The 14,768-nt window shown below is 40.2% G+C and overlaps 1 protein-coding gene across 1 annotated transcript in view; it reads right to left on the reverse strand.

Moving 5' to 3' along the window:
* Positions 1-14,768, reverse strand: part of ARHGEF38 (Rho guanine nucleotide exchange factor 38) — a 58,523-nt gene that overhangs the window by 19,281 nt on the left and 24,474 nt on the right. The window contains exons 5-9 of the mRNA XM_006119314.5: positions 14,601-14,618; positions 7,242-7,441; positions 5,956-6,089; positions 3,676-3,780; positions 3,139-3,261 (exon numbers count right to left, since the gene is read on the reverse strand). Coding sequence (XP_006119376.1) covers positions 3,139-3,261; positions 3,676-3,780; positions 5,956-6,089; positions 7,242-7,441; positions 14,601-14,618 — 580 coding nt within the window. The remainder of the gene's footprint in view (positions 1-3,138; positions 3,262-3,675; positions 3,781-5,955; positions 6,090-7,241; positions 7,442-14,600; positions 14,619-14,768) is intronic.

The raw sequence follows: 14,768 nt of genomic DNA on the forward strand, positions 1-14,768 counted from the left end.
TTACATGGCAGTATTTCCCACTGAATAAAATAAAAGAACAACCACTTTCCTGGAAATGGCTCTGAGAGCCTGATGATGCAAAATAAATGCGTACACAGACAGTCAGACATGATTTAATTAAAAGGCGGTATGCTTTCTTGTAAGGCTTCCTTTTGTTGACTGAAAGTGAGTCAAATTCATAGGGCCGGTGGCTAAATAAAATATTTAAAAAACCCCAACATACCTATGGAGGGCCAGATGGCTCAAAGGATTAATATCACACTTAAAAATCATTTCAGCTACAAGTCATTAGATCACAGGCTGCTAGTGTCTGAAAGTCATTACCATCTAATGGCTGCTGGATAGTCCTTTGAAATAAATTATGCACTCAGACCACTAACAAAAAAAGTTTCCTGCACAACACAAACCACTGCTGCAAAAGGCTACATTGTCCATCATCTCCAGAAGGGGTTCTTCCAGAGGAGGACTGATGTACAGTGATAGTTTCTTATTGGTATGGCCTTTGATATATCATTTTTCTGTGAACAAAGCTTTCCATTTTCATATGAAAAGCAGTCACCTATGACAAATGCTTAGATAAGTAATTTTTCAGCACCTTAAACAGTTGTTTATTGGGACTGTTGGTTCTGGAACAAAGAAAAGGAGAAGCTATTCTTGATTTGGCCCTAACTAAGGGTTGAGGAGATGATTCAATATTGACAAATGGAAGGTAATGCACACGGAAAGACATAAGTTAAACTTTTCAGCCCCATAACTGGGTTCTCCACTATAAGTACTCAGAGGGGAAAAAAAAAACAAAAAAACCCATGAACAGCACAATGAAAAACTGTGCTCCTGGTGAATGGTGATCAAAAGTGCAAACAAAATGCTAGTCTGAATAACAAATTGGATTGAAAATATTGTAATTCAGGCATATAAATCAGTGATATGCCTTTCCTTGGAATACTGTGTGTATTCAGTTCTTGTCAGACTATCTTAAAATAGATATAATAGTAATAGAAGTAGTTTCAAGACAGTCAACAAAAATGATTACAGGCATAGAAAAACTTCCATATAAGGAGACATTGTAAAGGCTAGGACTGTTTAGTTTTCAAAGGAAATGAATATAAGGGAACATGATTCAGATATGCAAAATAATGAATGGGATGGAAAAGGTAAATCAAGCACTTCCATTTACCTGGTCTCACAATATAAAAGCAAGAGGATATATAAAGTGAAAGGCAGCTGTTTCAAACTCATTAAAAGGAAATGCCCTTTTACCTAATGCATAATTAATCTGTGGAACACATTGCTGAAGATATCCTTGTTGCCAAGCTCTTAGTAGGATTAAAAGAAAGATAATATATCTTTATGGTTATTGTAAGCATTTATGTTACAGTAGATACGATTAAAAAAAAAAAAGAAGAGAGAAACTTTTCTGTTTCTGGTCACAGGCCCAACAGAGATTAGACAGAAACTTCCCTTATGCACACGTTATTGCATACTTGTCCACTGAGGAGATTCTTGTGCCTTCTTCTGAAGTACCTCATACCACTTTTGCAAAATCCTACTCCCTCAATGGATCATTGTGATGAGCCAAAAGGGCAAATCATGTGTCCCTTAGCTCACTATGTTCATTTTATTTATTTTTAAAAATATATTTTCAAATGATGCAATTATTTTAAATGGTGGAATTTGAAAGGAAGTAGAATTGCAATTATGGAGTCAGTTTTGGTGGTTTGGTTTTGGAATGGAACAGCTTGTCTAGTTTGTCTTTCATTAGTTGGGATGGAGTGATCTGTCACAGGGCTGTCTACACTTCAGAGAAGATCAAAGCTACCACAATTGATCTTCTGGGGTTCGAATTAGCAGGTCCTAGTGAACACACGCTAATTTGAACTGAGAGAGCACTCTCATCGGTGCTGGTAGTCCTGTTCCTATGAGGAGTAAGGGCAGTCGAAGAGAGAGTGTGCTCCCGTTGACTTCCCGCTGTGTGGATGGTGTCAAAATGTGATTTAAGATACTTTGATTCCAGCTACATAATTAATGTAGCTGGAGTTGAGTATCTTAATTCAAACTTATCTGCTAGTGTAGACCTAACATGAAAGGCTGTGTCTAGACTGCATCCCTTTTCCGTAAAAGGGATGCAAATTAGACACATCGCAATTGCAAATGAAGCAGGGATTTAAATCCCCCCCGCTTCATTTGCATAAACATGGCTGCCGCTTTTTTCCGGCTTGGAGCTTTGCCGGAAAAAAGCGCCAGTCTAGACGGGGATCTTTCGGAAAATAAAGCCTTTTCCGAAAGATCCCTTATTCCTCTTTAAAAAAGGCTTTATTTTCCGAAAGATCCCCGTCTAGACTGGCGCTTTTTTCCGGCAAAGCTCCGAGCCGGAAAAAAGCGGCAGCCATGTTTATGCAAATAAAGAGGGGGGAGGATTTAAATCCCCGCTTCATTTGCAATTGTGATGTGTCTAATTTGCATCCCTTTTACAGAAAAGGGATGCAGTCTAGACACAGCCAAAGTGTTTGTTGTTAGTACAGAGACTCTGTTTTGAGTTAGGTGGAAAAATACTAGTGGGCTAAGCCAAAGGAGATATAAAATTTGCCTATGGCCAAAAGAGTTAGTTTAGCTTGAGAGCCTGGTTCAGGCAGACATTTGCCCTGACTTGAAAGATGCACTCCAGACTGAAACTTAACTTGTATAGCCAGTCCCAGGAGTACTTTTTGGTTTTGGTGGGTTTTTTTAATGTAAGGATTTGTGTTTTCAGTCTTTCTCTGTAACCACTAGGGACAGAACTATAGGTAAGAAAAAGGTAACAATACAGGAAATATAGGTAAGAAAAAGGTAACAATACAGGAAAAGAAAAGCTGCAATTCATATGATTCCAGGTGCTGGGGCTTTATGTGAACATCAGTTTTCAGAAGACTAATGATAAAATTGTGTGAGTTGGCATCACTGCTAGTTTAAGGAGTGACCTGATCCATTTTACACTGAACTGAAACTTACAAAGGAATTTTTGTAACTTAAATTATCTTATTTCCCACAGAAACTTGTAAAAGCTATATTTTTCTCATGCTCTTTTCCCTTCATTGTATCTGTATGTATGACCCATACATGCTGCTAGCTGTGTGATATTGGCATGTTTCATGAACTTACAAAGCCTTCCCGAGGGTTTCCAATGTTATTTGGCATTTTTGAACAGCCATTGCCTTCATCATCTTTGTTGTGTAAAATACCTTGTAGTTCAGTTATATTCTGTGCCGCTAGAAGCATGGAATCCTAGAAAGGAATAAAGTCAGACAATTAACTTTGAGAATTTGCTGCAATACAGGATACTTGTTCATGCAAACTCTGCAATAATATTCATTTGAACCATAGGCTTTTTCCATTGCTTACATCTCTTTAGTTATCTAGTCCATCTCTTACCAGTGTAAGGTTTTTTTCCTATGATATATTATCCTAAGTTTTGTCCAACTGTGTTGTATATTTCTCAAGGAACAGGTTTATCACCATTCACTCTATCAGATTATTCCACGCCATTAGGGCTCAATCAGAAAACACTGCATTTTTAATCTATGTATGCAGTGCTTTTTTGAGTATTACATGATACTGTGAGAAGTGTGTGTGAAAGAGTTCACATATATGGTTTATGTGTACCTAGCTCACATAAGTGCATGTGTGTGGTATACTCACCTGCAGATGTTGAAGGGAGAATGAAATATTCTTCACACAAAATTTCACAGTCTTTTCTAAACTTCTGAATAGTTTTTCTTCCTTATTGAAGGTCTGGTCTTTCACCTGAAATAGATGTTTACATGATGGTTATGGCAGCAATGAAAGGTTTGGCTAAACAAAGGAATGGCCAAAGATCTGCTAGAAAAATCTAAAAAAAAGAACACACATTCCACTCCTTAAAGCTGGATCACTGTACTTCAGTAACTTTTCCAAACCCACCTACCATTATCAGGTTGAGAAAGAGGAAAAATCAAGGATACTGGAATGTGTATGATAAAGATTTTGAATTTTGTAGAGCACTGAGAAAGCACAATTATTTTATTTATTTATTTATTTATTTTGCAGTTACATCTATGTTTATCAATCAACCCTTCCCTTTTGATGATGACCAAATTTGGGCAAAAAATGATAGGTAATACCTGTGTCTTTTCACATCCTAACAGTGCTTCCTCCAGTGCTCACTAAGACCATATCTACACTGCTGGGGGGGTTTCGGAAAAAGATACGCAAATTGCAAACTGCAATTTGTGGATCTTTTACCACTTCTTTTTTCAGAACAGGCTTTCCCAACATTTGGCCCATTTACATGTCCTCTTTTGGAACATCCCTTATTCCTCATAAAATGAGGAACACAGGGAAGCTGAAAGAACGCACCTGCTTTTTCGGTAACTGTTCTGAAAAAGCGGACGCGTTCCCTGGCCGTGGCAGAGTTTTTTTCTGGAATACCGCCGTCTAGACATAGCCTTAAGCAGTTGTGGGCGGCTACTGCCTATGCAGAAATAAGGATGTTGCCATTATTTCTTTAGCACAGTGCATCCCTGTACATGGTACAGTTCCACTATCTGCAAAGGGTTGTTTTAGTTCTTTGTGGTGTCTAAAGAAGGCCTTGATAGTTTCTCAGTTCTTTTCTACTTGCTTTTCCCCTTAGAAATATGAGAAATGTCACATCTAGCATTTACTGTTTTTGCAGTCGGAATCATTGAAAGATTCAGAGATGTGCATTATGAGCTTTCTCAACTTCTAATTATACGAGAGGGGGTGCCGAATCTTTAACAAAAATGTCTTTTTTCCTAAGCAATTCTCAGATTTTTAGAATTCAGCAAGTGTTAACAAAAGCAAATAGGAAATAGGAAGGTCTAACAGACTGAATAAAAATAATTTCCCCAGGATTTCACTGCATGGTTATCACTGATTTAATAACATTATTAATCCTCCAGTCTACCATTGGGCCTTCTAGGAAAAACAGAAGTATTTCTCTTGTAAAATTTCTAATTAAAAAAAAAGAGATGTTGAGGGTGGAAATAACTGGGAAGGGAGAAACGTCTCCTCAAAAGGAAGGAAACAGAAAAAAGGCATACCCCTGCAGGTAACTTTTGAAATGTTCTTGTGTAAGCAACCATAGTAAAGTATACAGGGTACAATGTTCAAAAGCAACTCACTCATTAACTTTCATTGAGACACAGGCTCCTAAGAACCTGATATAATTTTGAAAATGGGGCTGGAGTGCAAGGAATTAAAGCACTTCTTTATAATTTGATTGCCTTAATTAGGTTATTTATTGTGATAACATTTTCCAAGCACCTAACTCACTTAGGAGGCTAAGTTCCATTTTCAAAAGTATCTTAGGCACTTAAGAGCCTATGTCTCAGTGAAAGTCAGTGGCATTTAGCCTCTTAAATAGCTTAGGTGCTTTTGATTTCCCTCCCCACAATAATTATTTAGTTATGGCAATGGAACAATAAAGTAGTGTTTTAATTCTTTGCATTCAACATACTGCAGCCTTTTTTTATTAAAAACGTATAATCATCTAATCATTTTGACAGTCAAAGGTTCTTATGTATGTAAGGGAAAACTAACTGCCCATATTAATCAGCATATAACTTTTGTTTGGTGGTCTCGGTGGGCCAGAGTCTGAATGATGCTGAATAAAATGCACAGAAAATGCCCTCTGTAACTATCCCACAGCAATAATATCTTCTACCAACCATCTATTGAGGGGTGGTCTCTGTATTCATTGTGATGAAAACTACTGATCAGTACCTCTTTGCAGCTGGTCAGAGGTCTGCAGAGAAGGCCAGATCCAAAAGAAAAGGTGGAGAACACAATGAAAAGTTTTCCTTTCAATCTAGGGTCATAATATCTTTTAATCTTTGATATGACACACAGGAAATCACGAGAAACACCATATAACAAGTGACATTATGAAGTCCTCAGTGAAAATTTGAAATGGCAAAGTACCTGTGGTTCTCCTCCTGTCAGAATTTTCAGGTGGCTAGTAACCCTCTTGGATTTCTTGCTAATGGAGTGAATATTCAATCTGCATAACTTCTCTTTAAGAGATTCTTCTTCATCATTCTTCTTATACTTCAACACTGCAGACAGAGAGAATTTCACAAAACTAATAATCTGTATTCATAGGGCTGTAACATAGCTCTGTACTTTAAGGCTATGTCTAGACTGTCCCCTCTTGCATAAGAGAATATGCAAATGAGGTGAAGCGGTGAATCTCTCTGCGCCTCATTTGCATACACACTTGCATACAAACATGGCTCCTTTTTGCGCAAACCCCCCCTCTTGCGAAGAGCCATTCTGCCACTTTTTTTCAGGCAGAATGGTTCTTGTGCAAGAATGGTGTTTTGCGCAAGACGGAGCAGTATAGATGGCTCCTTCTAGCGCAAAAGTCCCTTGCGCAAAAATGGCAGCTCATTAAGTATGCAAATGAGGCACAGTGATATTCATCACTGCACGTCATTTTCATATGTTCTTGCACAAGTCTGGGCAGTGTAGACATTGCCTTAGTGTTTGACATAGCATCACTGAGGTTATATAAAGTATTGTATACAATACTACATTGTATTAATTTTCACGTTTTGAAGTCTACATCCTTAATGATCCAACCTGGGTATTTATTTTTAAGTTTGAAACTACAATGTAGTCTATACACCAGTTTTGCTTCTCAGAACCCAACGGCTGCATCTAGACTGGCATGATTTTGCGGAAATACTTTAACGGAAAAGTTTTTCCATTAAAAGTATTCCCTCAAAAGAGCGTCTAGATTGGCACAGATGCTTTTGCGCAAAAAGTGCTTTTGCACAAAAGCATCCGTGCCCAGTATAAATGCGCTTTTGCGCAAGAAAGCTCTGATGGCCATTTTAGCCATCGGGCTTTCTTGCGCAAAAAATTAAGGTGCCTGTCTACACTGGCCCTCTTGCACAAGTATTCTTACGCAAGAGGGCTTATCCCTGAGCGGGAGCATCAAAGTATTTGCACAAGAAGCACTGAATTCTTACATTAGAACATCAGTGCTCTTGCACAAATTCAAGCGGCCAGTGTAGACAACTGGCAAGTTTTTGTGCAAAATCTTGCCAGCCTAGACACACCCACGATGTTCTGTAGCTGGGATAAAGCCACTATTTGTGGTAACATAACAGGAGCTGAAACCATCTCTCATCATCACCAGCCTAAATCTGTAATATAGAAATACAATTAGTAGGAGAAAGAAATATACCGTCTCTGTTCCCTACCTAAATCTTTCCTTCTTTTAAGTTCATTGATGTTCACATTAATGTCTTTCACAGCAGCGAAGGCGTCTTGCAGTGCCTTGTGGTCAGGGTGAGAAGCAGGAGTCGAATTCAAGAGCTCACATAGTAACAAAGGGTATTTCATCACACGCTGTATTGGTTTGATCATCAGGGATCCCATGTCCATTAAATTTGATTTTCCTCTATTATTTGAACAAACAGACAGAACTGTCATGTAAGATGGCAACTCCCCTGAAGAAAAAAATACGTGAGTCCTCTCTAGTCACTGTTATCTTTTTAATTTTCTGTTGAGTTTTTAACTACTGAAAATGACAAAACTAGCATTAAGTTTTGCATTCAGTTACGCAGGTACAATTCCCATTTAAATTGAAAGATTACAAGACACGTTCAGTGGGGAGTCTGGGTTGGGGTAAATTGAAAACTCTTTCCGCTCCCTCAGCATGAAAGTTACGCCAGTTTATACTTCCTTAAGTCATATCCACTTATCAGCATATAATTTCTACATGATCTCTGAATTTAGCCTCTTGACTCTACAGGAGTCTGATGGTAAACTTTATACACCAAGTAGCTGGGAGAGAGAGAGATACAGCAGGAAAAATAACTAACCAAATGAAAGTATTAAAGTAAGTATATTACACCTGATCTTAGCCTTGAACTGGGTTTGGCACCTTACAGGGAAAGTGACAGCAGCTCAGAGTTCCTTTTTTACACCCACTGTACCTTACACCTCTAAGCTTATCTCTGTAACCACAGTACTTTGTCTTTCCACCACAGAAGTGAAAGGGTCGATACTATAGCTAGTAATGGGCAAACTTGAAAAGGATTCAAAATTTGGTCTGGTTTCTCCAGTTTGGAACTTTACCCTAGGCTTACCCAAACCATCTGGTCCCATCCTATCCTGCTGTGACTCCTGCCTTCCCCACAAAAGCCATCTCCACTTCCAGGCCAGACCCCAGTGCACCTCCAGCTCTGGGTAGTCCCTGCTTCTCACCAGCTGTTGGGGCCCACCTGTCTCCCCAGAGCTCAGCCTCCTGGGACTGGTATAGAATCCTAGCAATCTTGGCCAGGCTTGGCCAATTGAATGGGATCGTAGACTCATAGGGTATGTCTACACTACCCCGCTAGTTCGAACTAGTGGGGTAATGTAGGCATACTGCACTTGCAAATGAAGCCCGGGATTTGAATTTCCCGGGCTTCATTTGCATAAACTGGGCGCCGCCATTTTTAAATCCCTGCTCGTTCGAACCCCGTGCCGCGCGGCTACACGTGGCACGAACTAGGTAGTTTGGACTAGGCTTCCTAGTCCGAACTACCGTTACTCCTCATTCCACGAGGAATATGGTGATCAAATATGGTGATCAGCTAAATCCTGAGCATGTGGGCAAGACTCACCAGCCAGACACCAGCCAGATCGGGGGAGGGGAGCTTGGCTGGGCCCCTCCAGGCAACCCTGAAAGAACCTGCTGGGGGCAGGCCCTGGCCTGGCTGATGGCATCACTCCTGAGGGGCCAAAGCAGTTCCTTGGCCCTGGACCAGCCCTGGCTGCACTGGTACTTCAGACTGGCAGACACTGTCACCTCTCAGCAGGCTGGTGAATGCAGCCAGGAAGCAGAGCATGGGTGAGTGGGTCTCTGGAGAGCCTGGTGGGGGTGGGGGCTGGTTTGTGAGGGGGAAAGGAAGATCTGAGGGAATGGTTTGTGAGTATACTGGACAGTTGTGGTGGGGTTGTAGACAGGGTGCAGGGCAGGGCTGATGTGCAGGGTGCAGAATGGGTCTGGTAATCAATGAGGGATTTCCAGAGTTGGGCAGGAAGCTGCATAGTGTGACATGCCCAATCCCGAGGGGAAGGGATAATTTGGCAGTACAGGGCTAGGTGGCCATTGTGCATCTGGCAACTGCTGGTTTATAAACAGTGCCCTCAAGTTGGATGGGCAGAGCAGAGCCACCCTTGCCATGCCATGCCCCTGGCCAGCTCCCTGCTCCCGGGATCGGTCTCCCTGTGCCATGCTCCATTGCCCCCATGGGAGCTCACAAATATGTTTGGCACCTGGCCCACAAAAGGTTAATGCAGTCCTGTCTGCAGCAGCTGAGTAAAAAGGGTTTGTCTGTCTCTTCACATGAGAGACAAAACCACGTATAAACTGCTGAGGACCTTCTTGTAGGTCTGTACTTTAAAGGTGGGGGTGAGCTATTGATAATAGTGTGAAAAAGACAAGAACCTTGCCTGTAATGCAGTTTTTCTCGACAGAGCAATGCTTCCATTACACCCTGAGAAAAGAGTTTCTGGAAGGAAAAATTTCCTGTGATATTAACTATATGAGTTTTAATAAAGAGGTGAACCAGAATGTGTGAGCATGGGTGAAAGGAAGGAAGGAAGGAAGGAAGGAAGGAAAACTTTTGCTTCCACTTAAAATATACTGGAGCACTGTTGACTAATTAAGTTATGATTTGGATGCTTTGGAAAAGAGACATCTGCATATTTGAGCCATCACTCACTCACAGACACCAAATATAAAAAGTCCTGCATGAAAAAAAGGAGTTTTAACAGTAAATGCTTTTTAAAGCCTCTTGATGTCCCAAAACCTTTTAATCATTTCTCTTTTCTTTTTCTCTTCCTCCTCCCTCCTCCCCCTCTCCCCCCCCATCCATCCTTCATCAAATATAAAGCTGTTTTTCCTTCTTTCAGCTTCTGGCAGCAGGAATAAAAATAATCTTAAATTGTTATTGTTTTCACTGAAAAGCCCCATGAATGCAAATCTTTTAAAAGCTGCCTCATGAATGGAAATCTTCAAGTGTCTTCTCTCCATACAGTTGCACTTTGGACAGCCGCCCAAGTGATAAACAGCCCTCTGTTCACATATCTGCATGACACAGTCTAGCAATATGGTTTGAAAGATAGTAGGTTTGTTAGGAGATGATGACTCCCTGCGGCAAAAAAATGCCACAAAGTTCAACTCATCTAATTCTACTCAGTAAGATTATTTTGTGATAACTACTCTCCCTAGAATAGTCCCGTTTCTAATACACCCCGTTAGAATACACTGCAACCAATCAGAACACTGCCTTGGCACACAATTTAAACAGATATGTAACGACTTCTGACTTCTTTTATGCAAAAAAATAAGCTGATAATTCATTTGTAATGCTACTGCAGCCACCCAGTCATATCAAGAATTTAGCAAGTATTTTAGTGCTGAAGTAGCTGCACTAATCTCATTGCAAATCGCTGTTGCTTTGCAGTCATGTAAACACAGCTGGTTTAATTGCATCCGAGTCGAGTGCACACCCTCCATACAGCATACATCAAAATTAAGTCAGATGGAGAAGTGGGGGGCATGCACATGTACATCTAAATAGTCATGGTGGCAAACTATGAAAAATATACTATTTGGTGTTAAGTCTGGCTTACTCTCTTTATGAAATATATAATTCCATTGTACAACATCCTAGTGGAAAACATGTTCAGGTCGAGTTAGGGTTATGTTAAGTTTGACAGCTTTTATTGTTGTGTGTGTTTGTCATAACTTGTAATGTTCCTTAAACATTATTTTTGTGTGTGCAAATTCCCTGTTTCACAAAATCTATTGGGCAAATAAATCACTGGTCTATATTCTATTGTCACTAACACCCATGCAAACCTAATGAACTCAATGAGCTAGCACGTGTAGAAGTGAGGGCAGAAAATGGCTATATTTGATTGACCATCCAACAGATGGCTAAGTGCAGCAAGGTTTCATACTGAAGACAATGTTTTCCCTATTACACTACTCTGTAAAACAGTCTGTAGCCTCACAGTTCCAGTGACCTCAGAGATGCTTGGAGTAAATAACAGTGTACTTTCTAAATCAGGATAAACCAGTTATGTAGGGCAGGAATGGAAAAAGCAGCAATGGATCCCATTGAGACATTCCTTCTATTTACAGGTGTACAGACTTTATGTCCAGAAGGGACCATTATGACTATTTAGTCTGATCTCCTGTACATTACAGGACACAGAACCACCTTCCCATTGCTACAAGACAAAGGCTCGTTGATGGCTTTTAACCAGAAAGGAATGACATGACACCCCAGGAGAAGGTATTTGCAGAGCTCCCTACACGTGCTACAATATTCCTTAGCATTCCTGAGTGCATGGACTGTGATTATGTCTTGTCCTTGCACAGGAGAATGGTTCCTTACACCCATTACAACCACAGAAGGGCCAAGCAGTGTTTGGCCTCTAAGAGGTAACTGGTTATGGATCCTTCAATTTAAACTCAGTGAGAAACTCACAATTTACGTGTTTCTATTGGACATTCTTTGAGGGAGAAAAGTGCATGTTAATTTTTGATAGTACAGTGCAAGTCAAGGGCTACGTCGACAGAGGGATACAAATCAAGCATGTTGAAATTTCTAATGAAGCAGGGATTTAAATATCTCGTGCTTTATTAGCATAAACATGGCAGCCACTTTTTTTTCAAAAAAACAAAACAAAACAAAACCCAGCAGTCTAGATACGGATCTGTCGAAAATAAACCCTTTCCCAACAGATACTATATTCCTCAAAACATGAGGATTATAGGGTCTGTCGAAAAAGGGTTTATTTTCGACAGATCCGTGTCTAGATTGCAAGTTTTTTTGAAAAAGCTCCATTTTGAAAAAAAAAGCGGTGGCCATGTTTATGCTAATGAAGTGCGGGATATTTAAATCCCTACTTCATTAGCAATTTCGACATGCCTAATCTACATCTCTCTGTCGACAGAGAGGTGTAGTCTAGACACAGCCAGGGTGGCCAGTTCTCACTATTCCTGCTCTCAGGCTATGTCTACACTATGGGCGTAGTCCAGGGAACGTGTCTGCTCTTCCACTTTTTTTTGCGGAAGAGCAGATATGCTCTTTCAGAACCCTGTCTTCCTCATTCCACGAGGAAGAAGGACTCTTCCAAAAGAGGAGGTTTTTCCAAAATGTGGCCCAGTGTAGATGGGAAAAGGTACGCAAATTGAGGACCACAATATGCGTGTGTACCTTTTTCCAATAAATCATTGAAGTTTAGACATAGTCCCAGTGTTGCCAATAGTCCTTTTGTTACTAGTCTAATGATATTTGGTATTTACTTAAGGCCCCAGCTAGTGAAGTCTTGGCTGAACTTTCATTTAAAAAAGAGAGAAGCTTGAAAACATGATCTCTAGAGATTCAAAATGCCAAGAAGTAAGTAAAGAGGATCCAGCATTAATTTTATTTTTAAATCTCAATGATTTTTAACATTATCTCCTAATTTTGGGGGCCTGAATCATTATATTTGAACTGTTGGTAACTAGCAGTACTGCAAACACACATACACAGTCACAATTTTAACCATTTCTTTTTTTTTTCATAACTGTACCCTTAACTTAGAATTTCCTGTCTTTTAAGATTTCCTTCCCCACTCCTGTCAGGTGTTTGCAGACCAATTTTATCTAATATAGTAAGTTGAGGGTCAGTAACAAGGAGTCAGCAGGCCTAAATAGAGGCCTGTAAGATGAAAGCAGCAACAGGACTGCAGTCTAATGAACAAAACTTTGGTTCAGTAACACAGGAGCCGAGAGAGAGGCCTACTGATAACTGTAATTGTGTAAGTTAGATAGAGCATGTAAGGCACTGGGTACAGACTGTGAGCCAAAGGGGAGTAACGGAACATCTTAATAAGAAATGTCTTGGTACAAAGACTCCCTAAAAACTAATGCACATACCGACCTAGGTTCAGGACCGGGTCGAGATTGACAGCATGAAGGATAGTAAATAAGCCCCCCTTCCGTAAGGTGAGGGGTGGTAACTAGGCAACAGAGGGTGGCAACCTGGTACGTAAAGAAGTGATGTAAGTTGTTTGTACCTGTCTATAAAAGGACACCGCAAAAGGTGCTCGCCGGCCAATCTTGGGAGGGGCACACTAGCTGAACGGCAGGTGTCATTGCCTAAACTTACAGAATGCACAGTAGCTTAACTTTGACTAACTGCTGTTAATATCTGTTATATGGCAATAGGCCTACCTGGTGTTGGTACCTTGTCAACGCGGGTCATAGTGCCCAGTGGTGTAACATTGTACTGATCTCTGTTACCAACTGGTAGAGCTTCACATTTGATAATAAACATGCTCGACTGATTTTAAACCTGGCCTGTATCTGTCGTTTCCGGGGCCTCTCAGAGATCTCCTGTGTTGACTCAAGTGCACGGGGTCTAACACTCTAGATAAAGGAAGTATCGATTGTTATGCACGCAGCCGAAAGTTTATCATCATTGACGGAGTAGAGGTCCTGTCAAGAGCGTGCCTGGATGACCCTGACCAGATGACGCTGACACTGACAGTTCAGACCACCAAAGGTACAGAACACCGAGGCACGACATCTATCATAATTAATATTTTGCCTAGGATTGTAATTTGTAGTTAAAGCACTTTCTTTTCTTAACCCCTCTCAAGATATCTTCACATTTGTCCCATTTTGATGACCCTGAGCTTGTGGGTCTCCCAGAACTGCAGTTTAGGAATGTTCCCTTCTTTATTGCTTTATTTAGGGCATTAGCTTGGAAAGAATTTTATTCTGAGAGGCTATGTCTACACAGCAGCATTATTTTGAAATAACTGATGTTATTCCAAAATAACAAAGTCTGTGTCTACACTACAAGCAGTTATTTCAACATGTCGAAATAATGTCGAGCTGGAGGACTTCTTACTTCAACTTCTGTAAACCTCATTGTATGAGGAGTAAGGGAAGTTGGAGGAAGAGAGCTCTTTCTAGGACTTCCTGATGTGTAGACAGCGCCAAAAGCCAAAACAAGCTATTTAGACTTATGCTACACAATTGACGTAGCTCAAGTTGCCTAGCTTATTTCAGTTTTAGCCCTGCTGCATAGATGTACGCAGAGAGACTAGATGGGTTCGAATCCAGATCTCAAATCTCTAGCATTTGGCTCATTGCTTGCTAGTCTAGGATTTCAAACACCAGCACTGTTGGTTTTTTTGGGAAGCATGCTTTAGAATCACAGAAATACATCTGCTCTGAGGGGAGGCAACAAAATAATGGGCTCTAAGGATTGGGAACCAGATTAAGTAGCTTCATAAGCTAGTTTTGAAAGATATTGCAAAGCTGGCACAAAAGTAATTAGAACACCAGATAGATTAAGAGAAATTAAAAGCCAAAGACTTTATCACCAGTGTCTAGGAGGAATCTCATTTCTGTTGCTGCACAGAATTACCTAGTTTAGTAAAATGAGGCTCTTGTTCTGAATATTTCCATATATGCGGTTTTAAACATTTTTTAACATCTGGAGATAATTTAAATTTATTTTATTTCTAAAAAGCAACAAAAAAGTTGGCATGATACTTACTCTTCCTCATATATCTTTCTGTAAAAGGAGAAAAACAAAACAAGTGTTAGCTTGCTTCAAAGAAAAAATATATATACAGACTATGGGTAACACTGACTAATGCATGTCAATGACACAAATCAGCTGTAATTGGCCAACTGTGGTTAGTACTTCAAAAAGCAACCAGTG

This window comes from Pelodiscus sinensis, chromosome 4 (genome assembly GCF_052426305.1).
Source record: "Pelodiscus sinensis isolate ZL-2025 chromosome 4, ASM5242630v1, whole genome shotgun sequence".
Classification (NCBI taxonomy): Eukaryota; Metazoa; Chordata; order Testudines; family Trionychidae; genus Pelodiscus; species Pelodiscus sinensis.